Source organism: Falco biarmicus, chromosome 7 (genome assembly GCF_023638135.1).
Source record: "Falco biarmicus isolate bFalBia1 chromosome 7, bFalBia1.pri, whole genome shotgun sequence".
Taxonomy (NCBI): domain Eukaryota; kingdom Metazoa; phylum Chordata; class Aves; order Falconiformes; family Falconidae; genus Falco; species Falco biarmicus.
Genome location: NC_079294.1, coordinates 18,793,742 through 18,817,265, shown reverse-complemented (window position 1 = coordinate 18,817,265; position 23,524 = coordinate 18,793,742). Strand labels below are relative to the sequence as shown.

The window sequence follows — 23,524 nt, the reverse complement described above, 5'->3', positions numbered from 1 at the left end:
TTGAAAGATTATTGTCTCAGAGTAAAATTTATTTATAGAGATAACTTAAAAAATGAATTGTGCCAATGAGAGAAGTTAGTTCCTTGAGTATTTTTGGCATGGCTCTTAGTTTGAGTTCCTGTCAAGAATGGGGATTTTGGTGCAAATGTGCTTTGTGGGATACACTTGAGTGTAATATTGGTGGACTCAAAGTGGTTTCCCTCCTGATGGAACCAGAGTTGAAGTTGTCCGCCTGTTGTCCAGACAGTTGAGCATTGTCTGGAGCTCACCGCTGAAAAATGGGTGCAAAGTTCTCCTGCAGTTAGTGTTCTGTATGCACCTAGAGCTGGCAACCAGTACAGACTGTTGCAAGTAAAGATGTGATGTGCACATGAAATCCTGGGATCACAGAGCATCCCAACAACTACAACCCACCCCTCCTTTACGTTGTTGGTAATTTGGATGTGTTTGCACTTCCAGCAAGTTCTAAATGGTTCTTAGAGCTTGTTCACAGTAGTTAACTGTAGGATCAGTCCATCATTGTGCGGTAGCTTTTACTTTTTAGAATTATACTCTAGACCAATGGCAAAATAAAATGACGTTTTAACATCTTGGGTTTTTTAAGTATGGCATTAGGGTGTCGAGGATCTCAGACAATGATTCTTCACTACTTTATGTTGTTGTTGGGTTTAGGGAAGCCCATCCTTTAAGACTATTTAGGAAAGTATCTTTCAGAGGATTCCCCTGCTACCTCCCTCCAAAAGAAAGTTGGTGATGAATGAGGAGGGGGTGTCTGAGGTTTGAGTGCTGATCTCTAAAATGTCTGCACTTGATAGGTTTACATCTGTTTGTGTAGAATTATTTGAGCCTTGTTTAATGACAGACTTTACAGATGTTCTGTCTAGATAGGAGTCATGTTTTTTTCTTCATATCTAAGTAAGTTTGAACATAAGAACTTGTCAGGATCTAGACTACTTCTGTTATTTCAGGTTAGGTTTCTGCAACTGCAATGATGCTTTTGAGGGAGGAAACTTTGGTTAGATTCTTTATCTACAAGTCACATATTGTAGAGGACTATAGTTCACACCAGGTCATAGTCACATACTAATGTTTGAATTACCCATAAAACATTTCAAAAATCAATGGTGAGAAATATCATTTGCTATTGAGGTTAGTATGACATCTTCTAGAACTGTACTTTGCAAGCATTGGAAAAGTAACAGTTTTATGTAAAAACTTCAAGCACAAGTCTCTTTCTAGCTGCATGAGCTGTTTTTCGCTTTGACTGGAGCATCATTCCTGTTATGCACAGGTTTCAGAATAGGATGTCTCTCTTGGCTAATTCTATCTTTAGCTAACCCAAAGTGATGAGTTCCAGTATCCAACATTTATGAAGCAGTCTTAGGATTTCATCCCTCTTTCAAAAATTCTCATCCTGTACGATAAAGACTAAAAGCTTTTTTCTTCATGCTACCTGTTCTCTCAGCTGCCCTCTCTGCTAATTAAGCATCTCTTTAGCTTTGGTAGATCTCTCTAAAGGTCATCAATAGAGCAAACTAGTGAAGAGGATTACAGGGATATTTTTTCTCTTTTCATGAAAGAACCTCTCTTGAGGCTTTTCCTCCCTTATTCTAAAGGGTGGTGGTGGGAAAAAGCACATTAGCCTTTTCCTTTTTGCCTCAAGTTGAGAAAAACCTGTTTATAATAGAAACTTGAACTTGTACTGGAAAAGTTGTGATGTCTAGGTGAGTGATAAGGAAGTAAATTGTTTCTGTTAATGACAAGGAATGCTTAAAAATCATTGGAGGGTCACTACAAATTAATAGGTAAATACGCTAATATCATAGAATCATAGAATGGTTTGAGTTGGAAGGGACTTTGAAGATCATCTAGTTCCAACCCCTGCTGCTACAGGCAGGGACACCTTCCACTAGATTGGTTTGCTGAAAGCTCCATCCAACCTAGCCTTGAATGCTTGCAAAGGTGGGGAATCCACAGCTTCGCTGGGCAGCCTGTTCGAGTGCCTTGCCACTCTTAGTGAAGAATTTCTTCCTAGTATCTAATCAAAATCTGCCCTCTTTCAGCATAAAGCCATTGTCCCTCATCCATTATGGGAAGACTGTGAACATAGAAACATGTGTATGACCTCATCCCTATTAATACTTTTGAAGAAATAATTTAAAACTTACCCTGTAATGGGTGTAACTGTAATGATGGAACAGATTTAGCATTGACAATACTATTTACTCATTAGTACTGTTGAAAAATCATGCAGTGCAGTGCACATAATATTAAATATCTTTTTTTTTTTTTTTTTTTTTTTTTTTTTGTCTTTGCATTTTATTAGGAGTAGTCTGGAAAAAAACCCAAAGCATTAAAGCAAAAGGATTTTCAAATACCTGTACTGACTTGTTGAATCTGGCTGCCAAGAACTGTGATTAAGTGACTTTTACAAATGCTTGTTTTCTGTTGAATAATTGGAAGGGGAAAAAATCTTATCTAAATTATGTGAAACCCTGAAGGAGGATATATAATTAAAAGTGGTTTAATTATTTTCAGTGAGACAGGAAAGCAGATTGATGCGCTTATCCGTAATAATTGTTTATTTTCATGCCTTATTGTATCCTTTGTTAGCCACTGAAAAATGCTGCTTATGATGCAGAAAAAAATGTCTCTTAATGAAGTAATGTATTATTTTTGGATTTCTCAAAATATATAGCAAAATCATCCTTGTGTCTGCCAGTTTACATTAGAATCAGCTTGTGCATAAACTTACAGAGCCATTAGCACTGATGCTGCTTTGTAAAAAGGCAGTCAGTGGACACAGAGCCTGTTTTAGATACAGAGGGTGCATAATGAAAAGGTTTCAGTCTGCAATGGGTAGTGAAGGATCTGGAGAATGTGGAGAAAAGAAACAAGTTCAAACTGTGGTCTGTTTTCTTCCCAATTTCAAATACGAAGTGCAGTCAAGTTTTTTTCACTTCTCAGATAAGTGACCTGCCATCAGACTTTAAATACTTTTTGAACTGAATTTCCCTCCATTCCTTGTTTTCAGTCCCTTTTGTATTTTATGTAAAAACATGATATTGTCATAAAGGTAGAGCAGGGAATGAAAGAAAGAATCATGTGAAGTGTTATGCATTTTTTTCTTTGGTTTTTTTTTTTTTCTTGTGTGTTTGTGGGTGGTGGTTGGGCATCTGCATGGTGCATAGGCCACCAGCTTCTTGAGTTCTGCTGTTAGGAGTGTCCATTTGCTGTACAAAGTAGAATAGGTCTGGCTGAGAAAACAGGCTAGATAACCCATTTCAGAGCATGTAGAGTCACTGTATTCTTGAGGGATGTAGGAGATGCCACTAGAAATGCCTTTGTGCAGAGAAGGGAACTGAATTTATTTACACTTTCTGGATAAAATACTGTAGTTCTGCAGTAGCTGAATAAACATAATTGTATGTATTTACATTCTCTTTGAAATGTTTTGCGGCTTCCCCCTCTCTTATGCCCCAGTCTCCATCTATTCTCAGGTCATTTCAGGTGAAACAGAACTATTTTTGCTGGAGGTTTTATGTTTCTGTCAAAAGTGTACAGCGGTAATGTAGTTGTTAGAGGTTTTTGATAAATTCTTGTATTTCGGTTGCCTGGAGCAGGCAACAGCTTTGAGACCAAGTGCATGCCACACACTGGTTGTATAAAATTCTGCTTCTGACTTACCTGAGTCAGGACAGTGTGATGCCTCTACACCTTTTTTTATCCTTGTTATGTTGATATTTTGATATATACATAGACTCCCCAAACACATTAATCATTAATTCTTGAACTAAAGTATAGCAGTTGGAGGATACAGTGCTCTGACAGCTATTACTATCTTTGAGCTATACTACTAAAAGAGCTTGAAAATGGGGTGTGTGGTGTGTTGCTGGCTTGTCTTTTGGAGGAGCATGGCAGAGACATATTATCCATCGTACAGCTACATTTTGAATTACAGTGCATGTGGATTCAACACAAGCCTACCTCTCTTGGAGACAAACCTACCACAAATCAGATGTTTGGCAGTAACGTGCTGCGTTATGGGACAGCACATTGCATGGTGCCTGAGGGAACTCCAGCTGATTAGTTGCTCTCTCGATGAATTTGTGCTAGGAAGGGGGCTACTGACTTGCATGAGGAAAGCTGGTAATGCAGGGTATGAGTGGCTGCTTTTTTTGCACCAGTTGGGTATACTGTCAGGGAAATCCTGCCTTGATTATGAGGCAGGACTGCAATCTCTAAACTTGGAAGCGTATCATTGGTGAATTACTTTTTTTGCTCATTTCCCCTTTCCTTGTATCACTATGTTGACCGTGTGTTTTACAGCCATCTGTGGAAATGGAAAGGAGAAAAATTTGGCTTCCTCGCTGACCAGGCCATACATTTCTCATGACATTGAAAAAACAAGGAAGAAGAAGGATTTTGGTGTTTGTTTATCAAGTGGGCAGTTAGTACTCTCTTGTACCTCTTCTGTTTTTCCACTGTCTAAAGAAAGAAATTAATTTTAGTATTGGTCTCAGAAATGCTGTTTAAACCCCTGGGAGTTGAGAATAGTATCTTTTTGATGTAGCGTTGCTTTCGTATGTGGTTTTGTCTAGTGTGACTCGACTCTTCTTTTAATCAGTGTCATTCAATATATATTATATATCCTGCTTGCTTGTTCCTTGATATATGGTTTTGCATTCAGCTTTATAGTTGTGTATTTTGTTTGCATGTTAGGCAGTCTGCTTTTTATCCATGGTATCTTTTATATAATTTATTTTTATTGGTTTACTATATGGCTGTGTATTAGTCCTAAAAATTGTCCCTTTTTGACCCCCCTTTCTGAAAATATCATTGAATGAGGCTTTTTGTAACTGAAGTCTTGCTGCTTTGTTGTGCCATACCATAAATATAATAATGCAACTTAATTTCAAAAATGCTCGATAGCTGGATATGCCAGTTTGTTGATAGAAGAGTAGTAGACGTGAGGTTTTTCAGTAGCATGTGAAATTATAATTAGGAAATGGCAGTATATTAGTAATGTAAGATTAAAAATTTAGGGACTATGCTACTGACAGTGTTGCAGATGTAGTGAAAGAAGGGAGGAAAGCAGAATGCTGTCCTCTTGAATTTCTTACGTACAGTACCATTTTAAGGTTTCAAATTAGTAGAGTGTCTCCTTTTACAGCTTTAATTTTTATTATGTGAATATTTCTGTGTTTGCAGTGTGCTGTTACTATGTGATAGTTGATCTGAAAAAGTGACAGATGTTGCGTGTTTTCATTTAAATTCAAGGTGGAATTTCCCACTGTAAGCAAAACATCAATACTTGTATACTGACTAAAACCAGTCTCAAATAAAGCTCATGTTTAAAGTTTGACCAATCGATATATTTGTAGCACAGTATCTTTTTTTTAAATTTTTATTTAAGAAATATGTGAATTTGACCAAGGACACCTGTGTGTCCATGTGTTTTATATGGAACAGGAACACTAATGGAGAATCTGAAAGTCTTTAATGAAAGAGAAAACAAAATTGGCTTTAGAAAAGCAAGCTTAACATTGCAGGAAGTTAAAGCCAAGGATATGGCTTACCAGTACACTTAGCCAATGTAGCGGATAACTGCTGCCAGATAATGAAGGAAGGACCTGCTTCCCAGATCCCATGTTTATGGCACGCTTCCAGCCTATCTAACCATTATTTGTGCTTATCTGATTCTGCTGTGAACTGATGCAAGGAACTTAAGCTGGCAGAACGTTAACAGTAGGAAAGAGAGGAAAACTATTGATTATTTTTCTGCCAGTTTAGGTGTACAATTTCAAAGAATCCTGTTCTGTTTGGTGTCTTTCAGAATGTTTTCTTCTTTAATGCTGTGCCGACTGAAAATGTTAGTGTGGGTGAATATCACTCGTTATTTTCATGTTGTGAAATCCATAGAAAAAAGTCTTACTCTTGCGTGCTTTCTTTTTTACAAAATTAGATGCATTCAAAAAACCCTAAACTTTTAACTTGGTACTAAATGTTATCAAATATTTTTGAATTTAAAGCTAAGAAATAGTTATGTTGTTATTCATATGGAACATAAGTTTTGGAGAACATTCTTATAGCACAGCTGAAATCTTCCAGAAAGTTGGGGGTTTTTGGTGGTGTTTTTCCTTTTTTGTGGCAAAAAAAAATTGCTCTATGGAGAAACTTTGTCACATGTTTTTTCTTGCATGAGAAACCCTGAAGCTTCTTCAGCATGTTAGTTTTGATCTTGGTAGAGAGTTGCTGGTTTTGTTCTAAAACTGTGTGCATGTAGGGGTGTTAAATAAACATTAACTTGTCTGTATAACTGAGATTTTCTCTAAACTTTACTCTTTTGAGCAGACTTTATTAAGGTTATGAAATAACCTTTGTGGGTTAGGATCAAGAGTCAAATTTTTCTGTTCTGCAGACAGATGCTGCTTTGAGTGAGCTTTTTGCATAATTTGTCATACTTTTACTTCATCATTGGTATGGTTGCAGAAGTACAGAGCTTTTCAACACATACAAATTTATAACTGATAGGTTTATTGAAAGAGGCTGTCTTACCCACTGACTCATTAAGACTAGCAAAATAGCAATATTCTTTGAAAAGTCTGTTATTAAACTGTTGAGGCGAATATATACCCTCAATAAACTTTGACTCCGTGATGTTACGGAACTCCTCGTGCGTGTTCTTGACAGATGGTTGTTGAAGTCATTAATACAATTGCTTTTGCAGTTTTAGGAGTGCTAGAATAAAACAACAAAATGAAACACTAAGAATTAGGTATGCTATTGGAAGTTTTCAAACCCTGAGTGGACAAAGCCGAAACCTGCTTGGTCTTGTTTCAGTTTTGACCTTCTTTTGAGTAGGTGGTTGAACAAGATGACCTCTTGCAATCCCTTTTAGCTTGGATTAGTCTATAATACTGTGACATTAAAACAAGAATTGAATCTGTTTCTGAATACAGTCAATCTATAATGCAGGTCAAGATACTTCTATTTAGGAATGGCAGATTTGGTAAGAAGAAATATCTTTCTGTAGAAATTTTCCTTAACCTAACCAGAATAAGTATAATTTGGGTTTAGTATATGACCTACAACATTCACATATGTGGATCCATACGTATGCAATATATAAACCCCCTGACTTTGCTACACATAGCAAATACATAGGAAGGAATGCCACAAACAAACATTGTGGCAATACACTTACTTTGCAAGGTTTTCTTGAAACTTGTTATTTCCGTCAAGACAGAGGCCTCTCTTTTATTTTTAAACTCATATTTTTGACTGAATGTTTGTAAGAAAAACATTCAGCTTTCTTAAGTTACTGTCAATTTGAAGGTAATAGAGCCTGCCAGGTTTTGTTCAGGTCCACGTGACAATTTTGTATAAATTGCTTGATGAGTTTGTGAAGTTGCCAGTAACTTTCATGTCATCATTTCCACTGAATTAAAGAAAAAATACTGTTTTTCTGTTGGTGGAAATGTATTGGCTCAACAAGTTTAAAAAATCAGAAGTCTCTTTATCTATAGCCAGCAGCTGGACAAGCTTTTTACAGGCTCTTTGCTCGCAGCATGGCTCAGCCTTGGGGAAGGGAGGTAAAGGACTGCTTCTACGCAGCTTGTTGATTCTGTACTGTGCTACCCAATTAGTGCACAGTGAGTGCTGAATTTTTAATGGTACCATTCTAACAACATACCCCATCAAACATCCTTCAGTTTGGAGTTTTAATCTAAATGAGTAGGGCTAAATTTTAGATGGTGGTTTTGTAGTTTGGAAAATCCTGTATCTATTGAGTGAAGTCTTGAAATAGGTAGTTTCCAAAATAAATACTTCCTTGACAGGCTTTACCAACTTTCCAACTTTCCTTCTAATGTTAGAGAATAGAGCTTTTGAGACTTTCTTCCTGTGAACATACATTGCATGGCTATTAAGTTTATTTTATCTATGAGTCAACGGTTTTAAAACTGGGTCTGTAGAAGTGCATAGTGGTGGTTCATTCATTTTGCCCCTGTAAGCCACCCATTTGAAGGACCTGCAGCTAATCATGTGCCAGCAGGTTACAGGGGTGTTTCTGAGAGAGTAGTGGAAAACATACATCAGAATTTATGGATTCGTTGAAAGGGAAGATAGTCTGCCATTTAAATCAGTAGTTACAAACGAAAGAACCAAGTTGTTTGCCTGTGGGGCTTCCTCCCCCTCCCCGGCTCAGTGAGTCTAAAGGAGAGGTTTAGCTCCTAACAGAAGCTGTTCCAATTCAGTGAGGTGTAAGATTCGTGCAAAATATGGCTATAGCTTGTGGAAATATTAATAATGATCTGTGAGAAAGATAAATATGGCTTATAGCCTCCTGGCACTTGATCATGTTAGAACTTTACTGAGTGCAAAGAATATTTTGAGGTGGTCTTTTTTTTCAGTTAAACAGTAATGAGAAAATAGTCTCTTTCATTCAAAGTTTTAATCAGTTCCAATTATTTGCATTGCATAGATGAAACAAGCAGGAACTTTGAAGCAAAGTAATTTGGTGGACAAGGTGGTGGTATTTACTTTTTCACTGTTACTGTGGTCAGACTTGTGAATAATGGTGTCTATTGAAAACAATTCAGTATAGGTAAGCTAAAAGCTCAGTTTTTGGCAGGTGTTGCTGAGTATTATGACCAAATATTCTTTTCTGTCTCTGAAAGAGGCTATGGTATCTTATTGTATCACTGCATTAAGAAAATCTTATTTATTAGGGAAATTCACAAGTCTTATCTTTCATTTACTTTTCTAAAATCTGGATTAAGAGCGCTAAATAAGAATAGTTTGTGGGATTGTATTCCACTCTTACTTCATACTGACCTTTTTATATTGTTCAAACTTGCGCTTTTTTTCTCTGTACAGAAATTTATCATTAATATTCCTAGGTAGATAGAACAAAGTGTTTGCATGCTTCATGGGATTTTCCTAGATAGTGGAGTATGTATATAATATACTGACAGACATGTTTACCTTGTTAATTCACTATTGGTATTTTTATTTTGTTTTTATTTTTAAAACTCAATTCCTGTTTGTCTATATCATTGTGAATTGCATTTCAAATTCTCTCATTGGATTTCAGCCATCTGTCTAAGTAAGTTCATGAAGATAATGTTCTGTATTTTTTGTTGTAGGTAAGGACATTTTGATTCTAAACACATACAAACTTGAATGAGTATCAATAAAATTGCAGTTGTACTTTGTCTTTTGTTAAAAATCAAATTAATCTAAGAAATGTGTTTAAATATGTAGGTCTGCTTTTGTTTGCCATAATTCTGAATATATATTCTGATTTTCTTAATATACTTTACAGTTCATATTTTAAAAAGCCCATTACACTTCCACCACAATAAATCAGAAAATGTATTCCTTTGCCAACTTCAGATTTAATGTTAATAAAAGTCTACTTACGAGACAGAGGGACATATATCTAGGGGTTGTAATTAGGTAAATGTGGAAAAATCAGAACAACTTAACTTTTTTGAAGATTGTTATACTATATATAACTATGATAAGGTATAAGCCTATCAATCATTGTGATTGAGAAAATTAAGCTGTCAGGGGATTCTTCTGTATCTTTCTGGATATAAGGTGAAAAAAAGTGCATTTAATGAGCACTGCAACAAAAAACTGAAATCTTTTTGAGATTGTGTTGTATTCATATTGTGCTAAGATAATTCCTGGTGTGATCTCATTGCTCCTGTTTGGCTACACCAGTGATAATTTTGAACCATGAAATTAAAAGCAGGTATGTCTTTCTAAGAGTAATTTAAGTCATTGAAGTGTAACTGTAAGTCTTTCACATTTCCACTTACATCTGCCTAGAGGAACCCCTCAGTAGTTAATATCAGCCAAGCGACCTTACTTCTTGTCACTCATACAAGCCCCTGTGTACAGACTTCTATTCTGCAAAACATTTAAAGTGTAGAGGTTGTGAACTGCTTTGTTGCTTCATTAGATGTTTTTTTGACCCTATGACTTAGAGTTCCGCCTGTGAGAATTTGACTGTAACAACAGATGCTCCTGAAATTGGGATGAAGAGGAGAGGAGAAGTTGTCTGTGCGTAGACACCTTACTATCTTAAACACAAATGAGGAAAAGATATATGCCCTTTCATGATGCAGCTGATAGTCAAGGTCAGGTTCAACCCACAGGATATTTTCATTTTCATTGCTAGCCTGTTCCCCTGATGAGAAGAGAAATTGGGATTGAGACAGATAAGCCTGAATGTCATTGCACTTGGCCACAGCCTTACAGCAGTTTCCAAGAAGGGAAGATGGAATAGTCAAGGAATTAGTATGTGCTGTTGGGAGAGCAGGAAATGTAGGGAGCAGACAGTGATTATCACTGTCCATGAACATGCAAGTATCCGTGCATGACAGTGGCTGTTTATTGTGGACTCCTGTGTGGATATTTAAGATGTCTGAGGTATTGTAGGTAAACGTCCCTAATAAAGAATGGGGAAGATTAAGGAAATGTGTGTATTTTTGAGAGGTGTGACATTCAAAACAGTAATACAGAAGTTACAATAACAAAGGGCAAAAGTAGTGCTTGATCTATATAATTGTAAAGAGTTTTTGAAGATAAAATGGAAAGGTTATTGTATAAATTTGGGAAGACTGCGAAGGAGAGAAATAGCTATGCTTTTTCTAACAGATCAACAAAGAAGCTCAAACTATGTTTTCCTACATTCTGTAAAGTAACATCCTCAGGAAGAGAACTGGGAGAAGTACTACAAAATAAGTAAGAATGGAAGTCTAATAATGCGTGATATCTACATAACAGGGAAGGGCAGGCAGCCCAAAGAAAGGTAAACAACCTATGTTGTTTCTATAGTCCTCCCAGTAACTGTAGAATATTCTAAGTGCTGACCAAGATTAAATGTTTTAGACTTTTCTTACAGTTAATAGAACTCGACAGAAAGAGGGCTATAAGCTTTAACTGCTGTGGCTTCCTAAGGGTAATGAATACAGTTTTAGAAAGTCTTAATGGAAGCTCTGACTTTAATGCACTTTTCGGGGTTTTTTCTTTTTAAGGGCTGTGAGTTCAACAGTTCTTGTTGAGTGTTTGCACACGTGTGCTTGACATGCTAGGACTGACTGCACTTACAGTGAAGAGCAGTTGAGTAATTGAAGCAGGATGTAAGAGGTCACTTGCGTTTTCTCCATTGTGTACTTAGCCTTGGTTTGATCCAAACCACTGGGTTCCAGGGAAGTGCAGAAGGATGACCCCAGGGGAAATGGCCTATTCAGAACAATGTTTACGTCATTTTGACACCTTCATTCCAGTACTGTGTGCATCAACATGTTCTTGTGTAGAAGTCAAACAGAAAGCCTGCTTTCCTATTTTTTTCTCAATACCATCCATCCCCAACCCTGTATGCAAAATTACTGTATAAAGGAGGATGTACTAAAATATCCTTCTGCTGTGGTAGAGACTGTAGATTGGGGTCACATATGCTATGCATTTTGCTTTCCTTCAGAAGGAAAGTGGAATCATCAGCTCTGCTAGAGGATGAAAATACATTCCTTGGTGGAAGACCCCAAATTGTGCAAGCTCCTCTGCAGAGGGGCTTGGCTCTTTCACAGTGGTTTGGACTTTGATGAACTTAGTGTTTAGGCAGAACACTGTGTAAATTTTTTTGCTCTTCTGATATGCAAAACAGTCTGAAAGTTTCCTGGGTTTATTCAGTTGGGCTTTTGCATGCTTTCCCCACTTCCAAAATTTCAATGAAATGTGCAGATGGTAATGGATGTAATACTATCTGAAACAGAGGCACAGCAGATAAAGATTATACCTCCTGTGGTATTGTGGTGCATTATAGCACTGAGTGAGAATGTGTAGATGTAGTTCAGTGCTGTTTAAAAGCTTAAGTTTTTCTCCTTACCTAAGTAATACTGTTTTAAAGGTTATATTTGAGTTGGCTTCTAGAATTTGTTTCAGCTTGTATCATTTGTTATTTGAGGATGGGGCAGGGGGGAAGTTATTTTATTGCACTACACATGGGAGTGACGTTTGTTCTGTACTCATTGAGATTTGTTTTCAGTAAGTTATGATGGCACTGGTAGCAGTATATAGTCTAGCTGAATAGTTAGCTAAGAGGAAAGTAATGAAAATTTATGCTTATGTATTTCTGTTGTTACTTTAGGTGGTAGCTGTCTCGTGAGATGATAGAAGCAAACTATTTTCTGAAGCTTCACTGATCAATTTTTTTTAAATGTATGTGATGATTTTAGTGGTGAAGATGCATCTTTAAGTTGTTTGAATGTTGACTATTCAAATGGGAGTATTCATAGTTTTATCTTGTAGCATAGCAGTGCATCATGCAAAATTTTCTATTAAATATTTATTGGAAATGTAAGCAGGTTTGTATTTGAAGTTTACTTATTGCAAAAGTAAACCTCAGGACAGTACTTGGGGAACCAGACTGCACAACTCCTATTAACACTGGAGGATTTGTGGTTTGTTTATTAAAGTTCAAGTTAACAATTTTACTTCTAAGACATTAAATTTCCTTGAGGTGTGCTGTATAACATAGCTAATAACAGAATGTGAAAAATAATTTAGGTCAGTTTAAGAGAAAATATTTAAATCTGTATTAGTTTATTGGAAGCTTGTTAAAATAAGAAGGTGATACTCCTGTTTTACTTATTTATAATGTAATAGTTGCCTAAGGTGATTCTGATGTTTTCTTAAAAACAAAACCAAAGTACAACACAGATCTATCTCTTTGTAGCACTATACTTGCTTTGACTTATGAATTGTATGAACTCCAAGTTATTTTGCCTTTTGGCCTTTTGCTCTGTTGAAACTATAGCTCTAGATCAGACCCTGGTAATAGTGTGTTGTGACTTCATCCCCTTGCTCGTGCAAATAATCGTTTGTCCACAACAACCATTTTAGTGTATTTATCTGATTAATAGAAAGACAAACGAATTTAACTAAAAATTGCACAGAACCAGTAAGAATGCACAGAATATTTTCCTTTTTGTCAGCTGTTTGCCAGCTGGGAGTGTATTTGTATAATTTTTACAGGTTTGAATCTGGTTTTATGCTCTGATGAATTTACCGTTCCTTCATGCTGTTCCTAGCCAGATCTCTCGGACAATGCTGAAAGAAGCTTGTTTATGAAGATTGGTGGATTATTTTTCTTGGGAGGTCGTTATTCTAGTTCTGATTTTGCTACTTGTATGATATGCTGGGCAGTCATTTTTAAGACATCAAACATGGGAGAATCTAAACTTTCACAGTTGTGTTTGAGGATGCTTTCAGTGGGCATCTGTGTAAAAGCCATGTAACAGGCTTCACTGCTACTTTTGGTCATCTTTATTATATTTTCAGAACTAAGGTGTAGTAATACTCCACTGTCCACAAACTACTGCTTCCTATTTTTTCGTTTGTGTCAGTCTTCTTTTTATGATGATGTACTTGTATATAAATATGGTATTTGGTGTGCAACAGGGACTTATTTGGCATTGATAGAGGTTTTTCTATTGCATAACTGGACACTAAAGGAACGTGAAAATCTCAAACAGTTCGTATTTGTCTAGCTGAGCCAAAATGTAACTACAAATTTTTCTACAGGGTAGTTAAGCCTGCTTCATAATAGAAATCAATCTGGAATATGTGCTGCATTGCTCTATGTCCTTTCTTGATCTATGAAAGTAACTCATCAATTATAAAACAGGTTAATGAAGTGGTGGTGGTTTGTGCCTGATAGTTGCCTTGCGCAGTTGTTCTTTACCAGGTTGTCCAATGTTGTACCAGCACGTACATGTATGTGCTTAAAGAAACCTTAATGTAGTTTCAGAAACACAGTAACATTTCTGTCAAATGGCTTTAATGAAGGAAATTAATTTGGTTAATTATTCCATGTTACTTGAGTCAACACCCTGTAGCTGGTTATAATGGAAATTCTTACATAGATCACCCTTTCCATATGTTTTTCTCCAGTATTCTTTATGTTGTCATTTTCCTCTTGTGCTCTACAAACATCGGTTCTTTCTGCAGTATCACTGCAACACTTGGACAGAGGTACTGTGATTAAATTCTTAGTTCTGCTCCCTGCATGTTGTGCTTAGTTTCAGGAAGGGAGCTGTTCATTATGGGCTTTCAGAACAGAAGGGAAACCCGTGGAACTTGCGTCAGTGTCACCGCGTGACCCCTGTAAGAACTGAAGCTTCACTAGGTGCTTTTAATTAGACAATTGATGAGTTACATACAGTTCAGGAAGATGGTAGCACCTAAAATTGACAGGGGATCCAGGCTGATTTATCATTCTGGGTTTTGATTCCCTGGTTGGAGGGTTGTATGAATGACTGTCTAAATACAGAACAAAATACTGTTGAATTGCAATGGCTTAACTGTCTATTTAAATATCACAGGTAGAGGATGATGATGATACTGAATCACAAGAGGAAGAAGAGAAGGAAAAACTGAAAAGCTATTCAAGAAGAAAGATTTTTTCCAACTGGAGCCGCTATGAGGATACAGAAAAAGAGGGACAGAGTGAACGTGGAGAGTCACAGAGAGGAACAGACTTCCATGTATTGCTTAGCTCAGCAGGTAAGCATTTCTACTTTACAGATAGGGGTTTTGTGTGTGTGTGGGGGGGTTCTTTGTTTTGTTTCGTTGTGGGTTTTTTTTATTTATTTTTAGTTTTGCATTTTTAAATGTTGCTACTTTTCTGACTGTTGTCCTTGATGGTGAAACAGGACACTAGAATATCATTCCTATCTGCCTCAGTAAGTCTGCCATTGATGTATTTGGGAGTGTTCGAAGTCTCCATGGGAGCAGTCTTATCAGCATATAAGCTGCACCGAGCCAAGGTGGCTGGGGAGTAAAAGAGGGCTGCTGCATTTACAGCCTTCTTGTGAAACTCCACGGGTCTGAGTGTGTGCAGTTACTTTGAGCCTATTCTTGCTGTCAATTTCTTACCAATCTTGGTCATTGAGTTGCTTTCCAGAAAAGAAACAAAGTTGCTAGTGTGACTAAACAGCAAAGCAGTTAAGCAGCTGCTTGCTGTTGTTTGTTTTGACAGATTTGTAATCAGCACTGTAGGGATGTGTGCATGAATAGCATTACTCTCCTTGAGAGTAAAGATCAGTTGTTTTCCAGTCTTCAAAGGAGATAATAGAATGAGAAGGTGGAGAGACAGGCTGTACTAGATCCTGTTTTTTTTTTTAACCTATATTATGGGCAGTTGCACAAAAAACAGTTGCCTGAAATTGTTTTAGAAACTCTTGGTGCTATTGTGTTGGCATGTTTCAGTAAAAAGTTGCAAACTATGTATTATGGGGCTTTTTTGAGCAACCTGGAAGTTCTGAAATCTCTTGAATCTAAATAATTGGATTTTTCAGCCACAGCTTGGAGGGGTAAGTTAGCCATTATCTGTGATAAAGAAAAAAGAACCAGAGCTTGCTTTCTCTGTGCCAGAATGAATTTCTGAAGCTGTTCTGCATGACCATTGCAGAATTGGGCTTAAATTGCCAGTTTTAATCATAGGATCATGAGGTGTGTGATGGCTTCTCTGAATGGTGTGTTGCATGGTAGACAGTGTTGGAGTCAAGATGGGCTGGTATGTACCTCAGAGCTGGATAGGCAACATAGCTTGAGGAGCAAAGTAGATATCACAATTTAAAACTTTTGATTTTTTTATTTTATGTTTTGAAATAGCTTCTGAAGATACATACTTTTTTAACCTTTTTGCCTATACTTCCAACTTGTCCCTGCCTCAAGCCAATCTCCAGTTCAGCACTGATTTGTCTTTTCAAGCAAATATTTGGGCTTGACTAGTCCCAGCCTGTCTCTGACTGCATCTTGTCTTTCTACTGTCAGCCTTTGCCTGCCTACTAATTCTTCTCACTGTCCCTTGCTTCAGTTAATTTTTCTTGTCTAGGTTTCTGATTTCTGGTGATGGGTCTCTTCTCAGTTGTTTGTTATAAGCCAGCTCCCTTCCACATATATTCACTAAAATCCAGCTCCGTCAGATACATTCTGTCCCTCGCTCTGTCCAGTCCTGGTCGTTTCCAGTTCTGAGTTGTTCTGCCTGGGATTGCTCATTTGGCTTACTTTTTCTGTCATCCACTACCACATCTTTTTACATTCCTCTTTGTTTCTTTCCTTGACTAGTCAATCCCAGTTTATTCTTTTCTTTTAACCTTCCAGTTCTAGGCTCCACTACAGTTTTCTCAATCTTCCCTTTACATGCTTTTGTCAGTATACCCTAAATCCTACTCAGTTACCCAACAACATGATGTGACGGGTTACTGTTTTCAGCTATGGCAGGGATATTGCATAGTGAGGTTGTGGAAATATGCAAGATGACACTTTTTATTAAGTGTTGTACCTAATGCCTGTTAAATGCAGAGTTCTCTTACAGTGAAAATCTGGCTCTTCACTCCTAACCAGAGGTTAGAGGAAACTTAAGTCAGTTGCCTTGGATGTTGAAGTGACATATGGAAGGTCACTGAGAATGGACTGTTTGGTGATTGTTTGTTAAGTGGCAGCAAATCTTGCAAAAAATATGTGTATAAACTTTGATTTCTAGAAGCTCGGAGCTTGGCTAAATCAGGCCAGACTTTTCACAAAATGAGCAGAATGTACCTCTCTCATACAACAACATTGTCCAGCCTGATTTCAAGTTACTGATTCAGGGCAAGGAAGTACTTACAGTTTTTCAAAGGAAGAGCTTACAAGGGCTTTTTTCCTAGATCCTTTCATGGTAGAAAAATGTTCCAGCCATTCTCTGACTTTTAAAAAAAGGTGGTGGTGAGGAAAAACTACCTGAAGCAGTCAATTGACATGGAAAATTTCAGACTGAATAGTTAAAAAAGCAGCTGAAAATAGTCTTAAGAAAGAACTGCCAGGTGGCTTTGATAACAGCTGATGTCACTAGCCTGACAGAGCTTCTTTGTCAAGGCTTATTATATTTGTGTGTAAAGCAGGGTGAAAACTTTAGTTCTTAAGTCTGTTTCTTTCCTCTTTTTTTTTAGGATTTTATTTTTTTTTATAATTAACCTTGAATATAGCAAAGCAAACTTTTCTGTATTGCTTTTGATGTTTAGCTGATGTAAACTACAAGTCCATTGTGAACCCTTCAGGGAATACATCTTGAATCAATTTAGTAAAAATGCTGTTGAAGCGTAAAGATCAAGAGAAGTGGAAGTGATAGGATAACCTTACTCTGCTAGAAGAATCTTGTGAGGTTTGAAGAACTGTCCTCATTTTTTGGCAGGTGAAGGTTAATTGTTTCAAAATAGATTTAAGTCCTATATTAGGTTTTTGGTTGTGAATAGATCTTTAGGTTTAAAAGTATGCTTTTAAAATGTCATTACGGAGCTGATCAAAATGTATCCAGGGACCTGATCAATTTCCTTTAAATGTGGTAGGCATTACCAGTACAGCAGCCAAAAGCTGCCAGCATGCACACCTAAATGACTGTGCTGTCATGTTGCAGGATGTGATGATTATCAAGATGAAAAAACATATTTTTGGATATAAGTTTTTCCTCTTTTGTTTTTTTGGCAATGGCTGAATAATTCTGATGGCCTTAAAGGGTAAGAGAGTAATGCTGTGTAGTTCAAACAAAACTGTCTCAATGGTTTTGATATTGTAAGAATACATATACATTCTGTAGATATCTAACACTTAAATACAATAGGAAATGTGGAATAAAAGTCAAAAGAACAGTCACTGGAGCATAATAGTAATGAACAGTAAGTACAGGAATTGTGAGGTAGCAGTTACTTTCTGTTTCCTAATAAACTGTTGTTTTGGGTTTTATAACCTCCTGCTTTTGGACTTCTCTGTTTAATTATGATGTGTCTATTGCAATATATTGCTGCATTTTTGTGGCCAGTACATACATGAGAATTAGCAACACAGAGAAACTATTGGCTGTCTTCAAAATACTGAATAGATAAACTTGTGGAGCAAGGCTTATGTTAAAGATAGGTTTTCCTTCAACTTTTCTGTCTTAAGTATATACTGACAGAGATTTGGGGAAGAAAAAAAAAAGGCAGAGTGAGTGAAGAATAAATGAGTTTTCTTCTTTTCAGTGCTAATTCTGCTCAAAGAAAAAGAATGGCAATGGCAGGGCGTGGTTCAGATGCTAAAAAAGAATACTTTGAGTTTTAAAATTCTAGAGAATAGCTGAAAATCAGGTTTCTTTACAGAACTGCCTATCATTTTTACTTGGATTATTGTATACATCAGGGGTATTTGATTGCCGACTTCTACTACTTATGGTTTATGTTTGTTCTGTGAAATTATTTGTCTCCATATGTCTCCACAGAACTCTTGTTTCTGCATCTCTGTTTCTTATACCATTGAGAGATCTAGACTAGTGAAGAACTGGTTTTTATCAGCTCTGAAAGCTCTGCAAAAAGTAGTGGAAAGTATTTTTAAATTCTTCTTTGCGTGTCTTTATAACTGCATGATGAACAGATGTTTTCAACTAGTACAACTTATTCAACAGATGCAAAACTTCATGTCCTTGCTGTTCACGAGGTGGCGTGAGCTCTGTTAGAACATAGAGGTATTGGTTACTCCTTATTACACACCAGCAGCTTTAAGATACTAGTACCAAGTTACCGGTCTTGAAAGAATATTACAATGTTGCAACTAAGGATTGGTAATAGGACACCTCAATATTCCTAGTATATGCGCTCCTGAAATAAACAGGTAAGGGTATGTGCTCCTCCTGCTTCTTTCCTTGCTACCTGATTCCATGAATGTTCTCTGAGCCTCCCTGATGTGCTGTATTCTCCTGCTTCTGCTTGTAGCCTCATTCCAGCACATCAGAAATTTCCTTTCCTTTTTGATGGTGATGTGGCAGATAACATTTCACAGCTGTGGAGGCTCTTTACCAAGTGGTTTCATTTCCACATGCAAAGGTTTTAGTTGTGAGTTACACCCTGGGCAATCTGCAACTTTGGACTTGTTGACAGACCACGAGAGATGATGCTGTTTTATATACCTGTTGATATCTGAAATCAATGGAAGTTCAGCCTCTCCCTCTTTCCTCCCTAGCCAAAGTAACTTTCTCAAACAAACAGAAAAAACCTTCCACAATAAAGATTTGCAGTAAAATCACAGGACTTGGCATCTGTGGAAGCTGGCTCTCCATCTGCTCTGTGCTTCCTCCTGAACTGTTCCTAATGTTACAGAAATTCATCTTTTTTTGTTCTAATCAAATGAGCTGTCCCTTTTTTTTTTTTTTGTGAACTAAAAATAGGAAGTGCCAGATTTTAAATATTAATTACACTTTCTCAATAAATTAATTTTCTTGTAATAGGTAATTCGTGCTCATTATATATGCTTTCATATCTGTTCCCTTCCCCCCCCCCCCAAGTTTTATCTAAAATGTAACCAAAACTGTGTGATTGAAGTATAGAAGTATAATGTGATTCAATGACTTGAATGCATATCAATAACATTTCTTATTTTCATTTTAACATTCTGATATCTTAAAACTATGTGACCATATATCACATGTGACAATATGTGTCAGTGATAGTACTGCAAAACTAATGGTAATGAAAGAAAAATCTGAAAGGTTTCAGTTTTTCAGAGAGATTTGTATGCTTTGTGATTTAGAATCGGATAGAATAAGATTTGTATACTAAAGAGGTTAAATTTTGTTCTCATTAGAATCAGTGTGGTAAGCTTTGTCCCATTCTTTTAATTTTTCACACCTTGTTGTCATGCATTTATTTGTTAAGTTCCAGATTTCTAAATCTAAAGTTTTCTGACCGACATCCTTCTCTAATATTGGGCCTTAATCTTTTGCTGCTACTGTATATTATTGATGGTATCTTTACTGTATATTTATACCATATATTTAGGTATCTTTTGGTTATGAAATCACAAATCTGTAAGTTTAAATATGGAACAATTTGTCCTTATTCCTGTCTTGCTTCTTTCATGTCCACTACTTGAATTTGTGGGTTTGAGAGCTAGCTAAAAATATCTACTCACCTGATTCACTGTTTCTTGTGTTTAGTCATGTCTTTTTTTTTTTTTTTTTTTTTTTTTTAAATGATACCTCTAAACCAGGGATCCTCAAACTTTTTAAACAGGGGCCCGTGCGCGAATGAAGTGGCAGGCAGCCATCTGCGGCTGCTTGGTTTCCGCCCCCCCCCCCCCCCCCCCCCAACCCCTGGCGGGGGGGGTCTGTAAATACCGGGGACCGGATTGAGGACCCTGGGGGGCCGTATCCAGCCCACGGGCCATAGTTTGAGGACCCCTGATCTAAACCCAGTTCTGTCTGACTAGGCCTCCTGTTGGTTATCATTGTTTCTGCCACATCATTGTCTTGGACTTTTCCGCCAGTGAAATCCTCTAAACAAAAATGAATTACTTTGACTCTTGCACTCAAGACATAAATTTAGTCTTCCAGTCTTCATTTTCAAAATTCGGTATCTTATTGCTACTATGCTCCTGTTCCCTTTCTCCTATTTTTACTTTTTTACTTATTTTCTGCCTTTCCTCCTTCCTTTGCATTTTCCTTTTACTCTATGAACTGCGATTTTCCTTGTTGCCATATATTACTTTTGATTGATTTTAGCCTTTTTGTTTGGATTCCTTTTTACACTTGTGATTCTGAACCACTGTTAAATCACCTGAATTAGACTGTAAGCTTTTTAGAGCAGGGACTTTCTTTGCTTGCCTGTAAAGTATTGGTTCTTTTTCAATAATGATGTTAGTAGATATTACTTCTATGGTAATATTAGATGATGTTGATTGATTTGGAGGAGCTGTGTTTGTTTTAATTGTAATATTTTTGTTCCATCTCTCAGCAGCCTACATTAGAGAAAGAAATCAAAAATAGAAATAGAAATTTTGTAAAATTCTATAAAACCAGAATTTTTTGTTTATGGTAAGGATGATAAGAGTATCAGATCGGTTTAATTGCAGAAGCCAGATTTCATTTACTGTTCTGTTTCTCATAAGGATAGATTGATTCCTAATATCAGTTTACAAACAAAATAACTGTGATAGGAATGTTTCCTTGTTCATTGACGGATGCTCCAAAGCAGTGTTGTGATCAGACTACATGTGAACCACCATCAGAAGAGGCTGACAGAACTATACTTCTAGCAGGATTCTCAGAAACTTGTTTGCAGGGAGTATACTGCTGTTGCTAAACGTTGGTTTTGGAGTGAAAGAAGGTCTGTGGAGCAGGCAGTGCTCTAAAAGACACAGAGTGCCTATGTCTTCCTTAAGCTCAGTTGTGGCTCCTCTTTTCTTTTTACCCCATTTTGGTCCTGAAATTCCTCCTCATGTCTGCTGCTGATCGCTTGGGCTCTCCTAGTCCTTCTCTTCCCCTTTTAATACTTTCAGAGTCATACCTATTGATTTTGCCATTGTTCTTTCCCTGATCTCATCCTGTTGCTCAAGAGTTCCCAGTTCCTACATCCAACTTCTAGTTTGCACTTTCTCTTGATCCTTCCCCTGCTCCATGTTTTTATACCTGTCCAAATCACACGTTGGCTTCTCATCTGTTCTGTGTTCTCTTGCCTGTTGTTTACTCCTGGCTCTCCTGGGAGTGGCATCTTTGGCATTTCTAGCTGTTGTATAGGAAGATGGCTCTTCTGAGCACTTAAAAGATTTGTTGTTTTTTTACCCAAAGGGCTTAATTTTTTGTCTAGGTGGGGGTAATTTTCTTGGAAGAATGTCAAAGGTTTATTGAGCCTTGTCAGAGTCTTTGTTTCAAAACCAGAGTTCTGTTAACTGTCTGTTCCACCCTCGAGGGAACTCTTGTTGTCCTTTCATGCAAAGTAAACCCTCTGCGTGTGTAAAATTGTGAACTAGAAACTCTTTTAATGAAAAGCACATTTCAGGGACAGAATAGGGTGCGAGTGGGGAGGAATTATGTTTTCATTGGCTCTGACTCATTTTCAACCTTTACTGGAATGTGAATCAGATGACCTTCCTTTGACAGTACACACTCATCATCTCGGTTTATAAAGCGTGGTATTTCTGAATCTGCTGCAGATAATTTGGATTGTGAAACTGATCATACTCTCTCTATTTCTTTTTAAGCTCTTGATTGAAACCGGCCGGTGATAACGTGGTATTTTCTTGAGTATGTGTGTGTGCTTCAACATGCAGAAAATGTCACTGAGAAGTATGTATCAGTTAGCTACAAAATGTAAGGGGGCAATGTGGAAGAACTAATTCAAGATGGGAGTGCTTTAATAGGATGATATCGTTCCACTGATTTTTGTGTCATAATTTTTTTTGTGTCATAAAGGCTAGAGGCTGTAATTGCAGATATTTATAGCAAAGAAATTTTTATTTGAGAGACTTGGTTAACTTTCTGCTGGGAAAATGCTGGCAGAATGGAGTTATTGGAAAACTATGTATTTAAAATTGATAAAAGACCCTCCAACACCCCCCACCCCACCACCCAACAAGCCCTGCTCTCTGTCACCTTATTTTGTATGCAGGGAGTAAGTTGTAGGTGCTGGTTACTTATTCTAGAAGTCTTTCTTCAGGCCTGGAGCATTCATTCTCTCTCTCTCTTTCCCTTCACCTCTGCCCCACCTCAGGACATGGTTAATTTTTGCACACTTTCCTTTTACTTTCTTATCTTGAAATACTTTTTCTTTTAAGAAAAACAGCAATACATTTGCTATACCTTTTAGGCGCCCTGTTCAGGGCTACTTTACCCCTAGGACAAAAGCTGACAAGGCATTATATCCAGCACTTACCAGTGGTTTTGTTTAACCTGTGTTTGAAAGGGACATGATGTCACTGGCACAACAGTGAGAATGTAAGGTGTGTGCATGTTCCTTTTCATCTTAAGGTGTTATCTGTCACTTCGGATGGGGCTTGGTGCAAAAAATAACTTCTGTATAAGTGGAGAAACTGACTTTTACCCCAAGTAACAAAATACTTTAATGTGCCCAAAAATGGGCTGGCTAACACTGCTTATTCCATCTGGAAAGAGTGGACTCTTATGGGCTTCCCCTGCTCCTGCACATTAAAAGCAGAGAAGAAAGTCTGTAGCTGTTACCAGTTATATTTGTGAATTGGCTTCATTTTATGACTTTTTGGTGTTGAAGTATTTCTATATGTAATTATTAATTGCTTTAGTCATCATGTCAGTCACTACTAAAACATGAATTCTAATGAAAGTGGCTATAATTTATTTTGGATTTTTTCTTCCTTTTGTACATTCTCAGAAGGAACCTAGTGGATATCGGTGTTCTGTTTCTCATATGCCTCTTCTCTTGCTTTTAAGGAGTGCTTGGTTTCGTTGTTTTGTTTGTTCTGCAGCTGTGCAGCTCTTATCAGTAAAAATGTAATGAATTTGAAGTTGCTTTATCTTTTGCTTCTGCTCTTGACAATAAATTAAAATCACCTCCCTTGTTCTGAAGAAATGAGTTTTAAAATCACTTCAGTGATATTATGGATTTGGCCCATCACCAGATATGGATCTAGTTGCCCAATTTGACTGCCTGGATGGTGCAAAAGAGTTGGCAGGAACATGTCATGCAAC

At 37.1% G+C, this 23,524-nt stretch overlaps 2 protein-coding genes across 4 annotated transcripts in view; one reads left to right on the top strand and one right to left on the bottom strand.

The window, feature by feature from the left end:
- Positions 1-23,524, top strand: part of AVEN (apoptosis and caspase activation inhibitor) — a 94,753-nt gene that overhangs the window by 7,995 nt on the left and 63,234 nt on the right. For 2 of the 3 annotated variants that reach the window (XM_056346519.1, XM_056346521.1), the window contains exon 2: positions 14,400-14,580. In XM_056346519.1, coding sequence (XP_056202494.1) covers positions 14,400-14,580 — 181 coding nt within the window. Of the gene's footprint in view, positions 1-11,681; positions 11,761-14,399; positions 14,581-23,524 lie in introns of those variants that run through there. The other variant, XM_056346520.1, reaches the window with a different exon arrangement.
- CHRM5 (cholinergic receptor muscarinic 5) overlaps positions 1-23,524 on the bottom strand; it is a 47,260-nt gene that overhangs the window by 15,733 nt on the left and 8,003 nt on the right. The gene's annotated exons all lie outside the window — the stretch shown is intronic.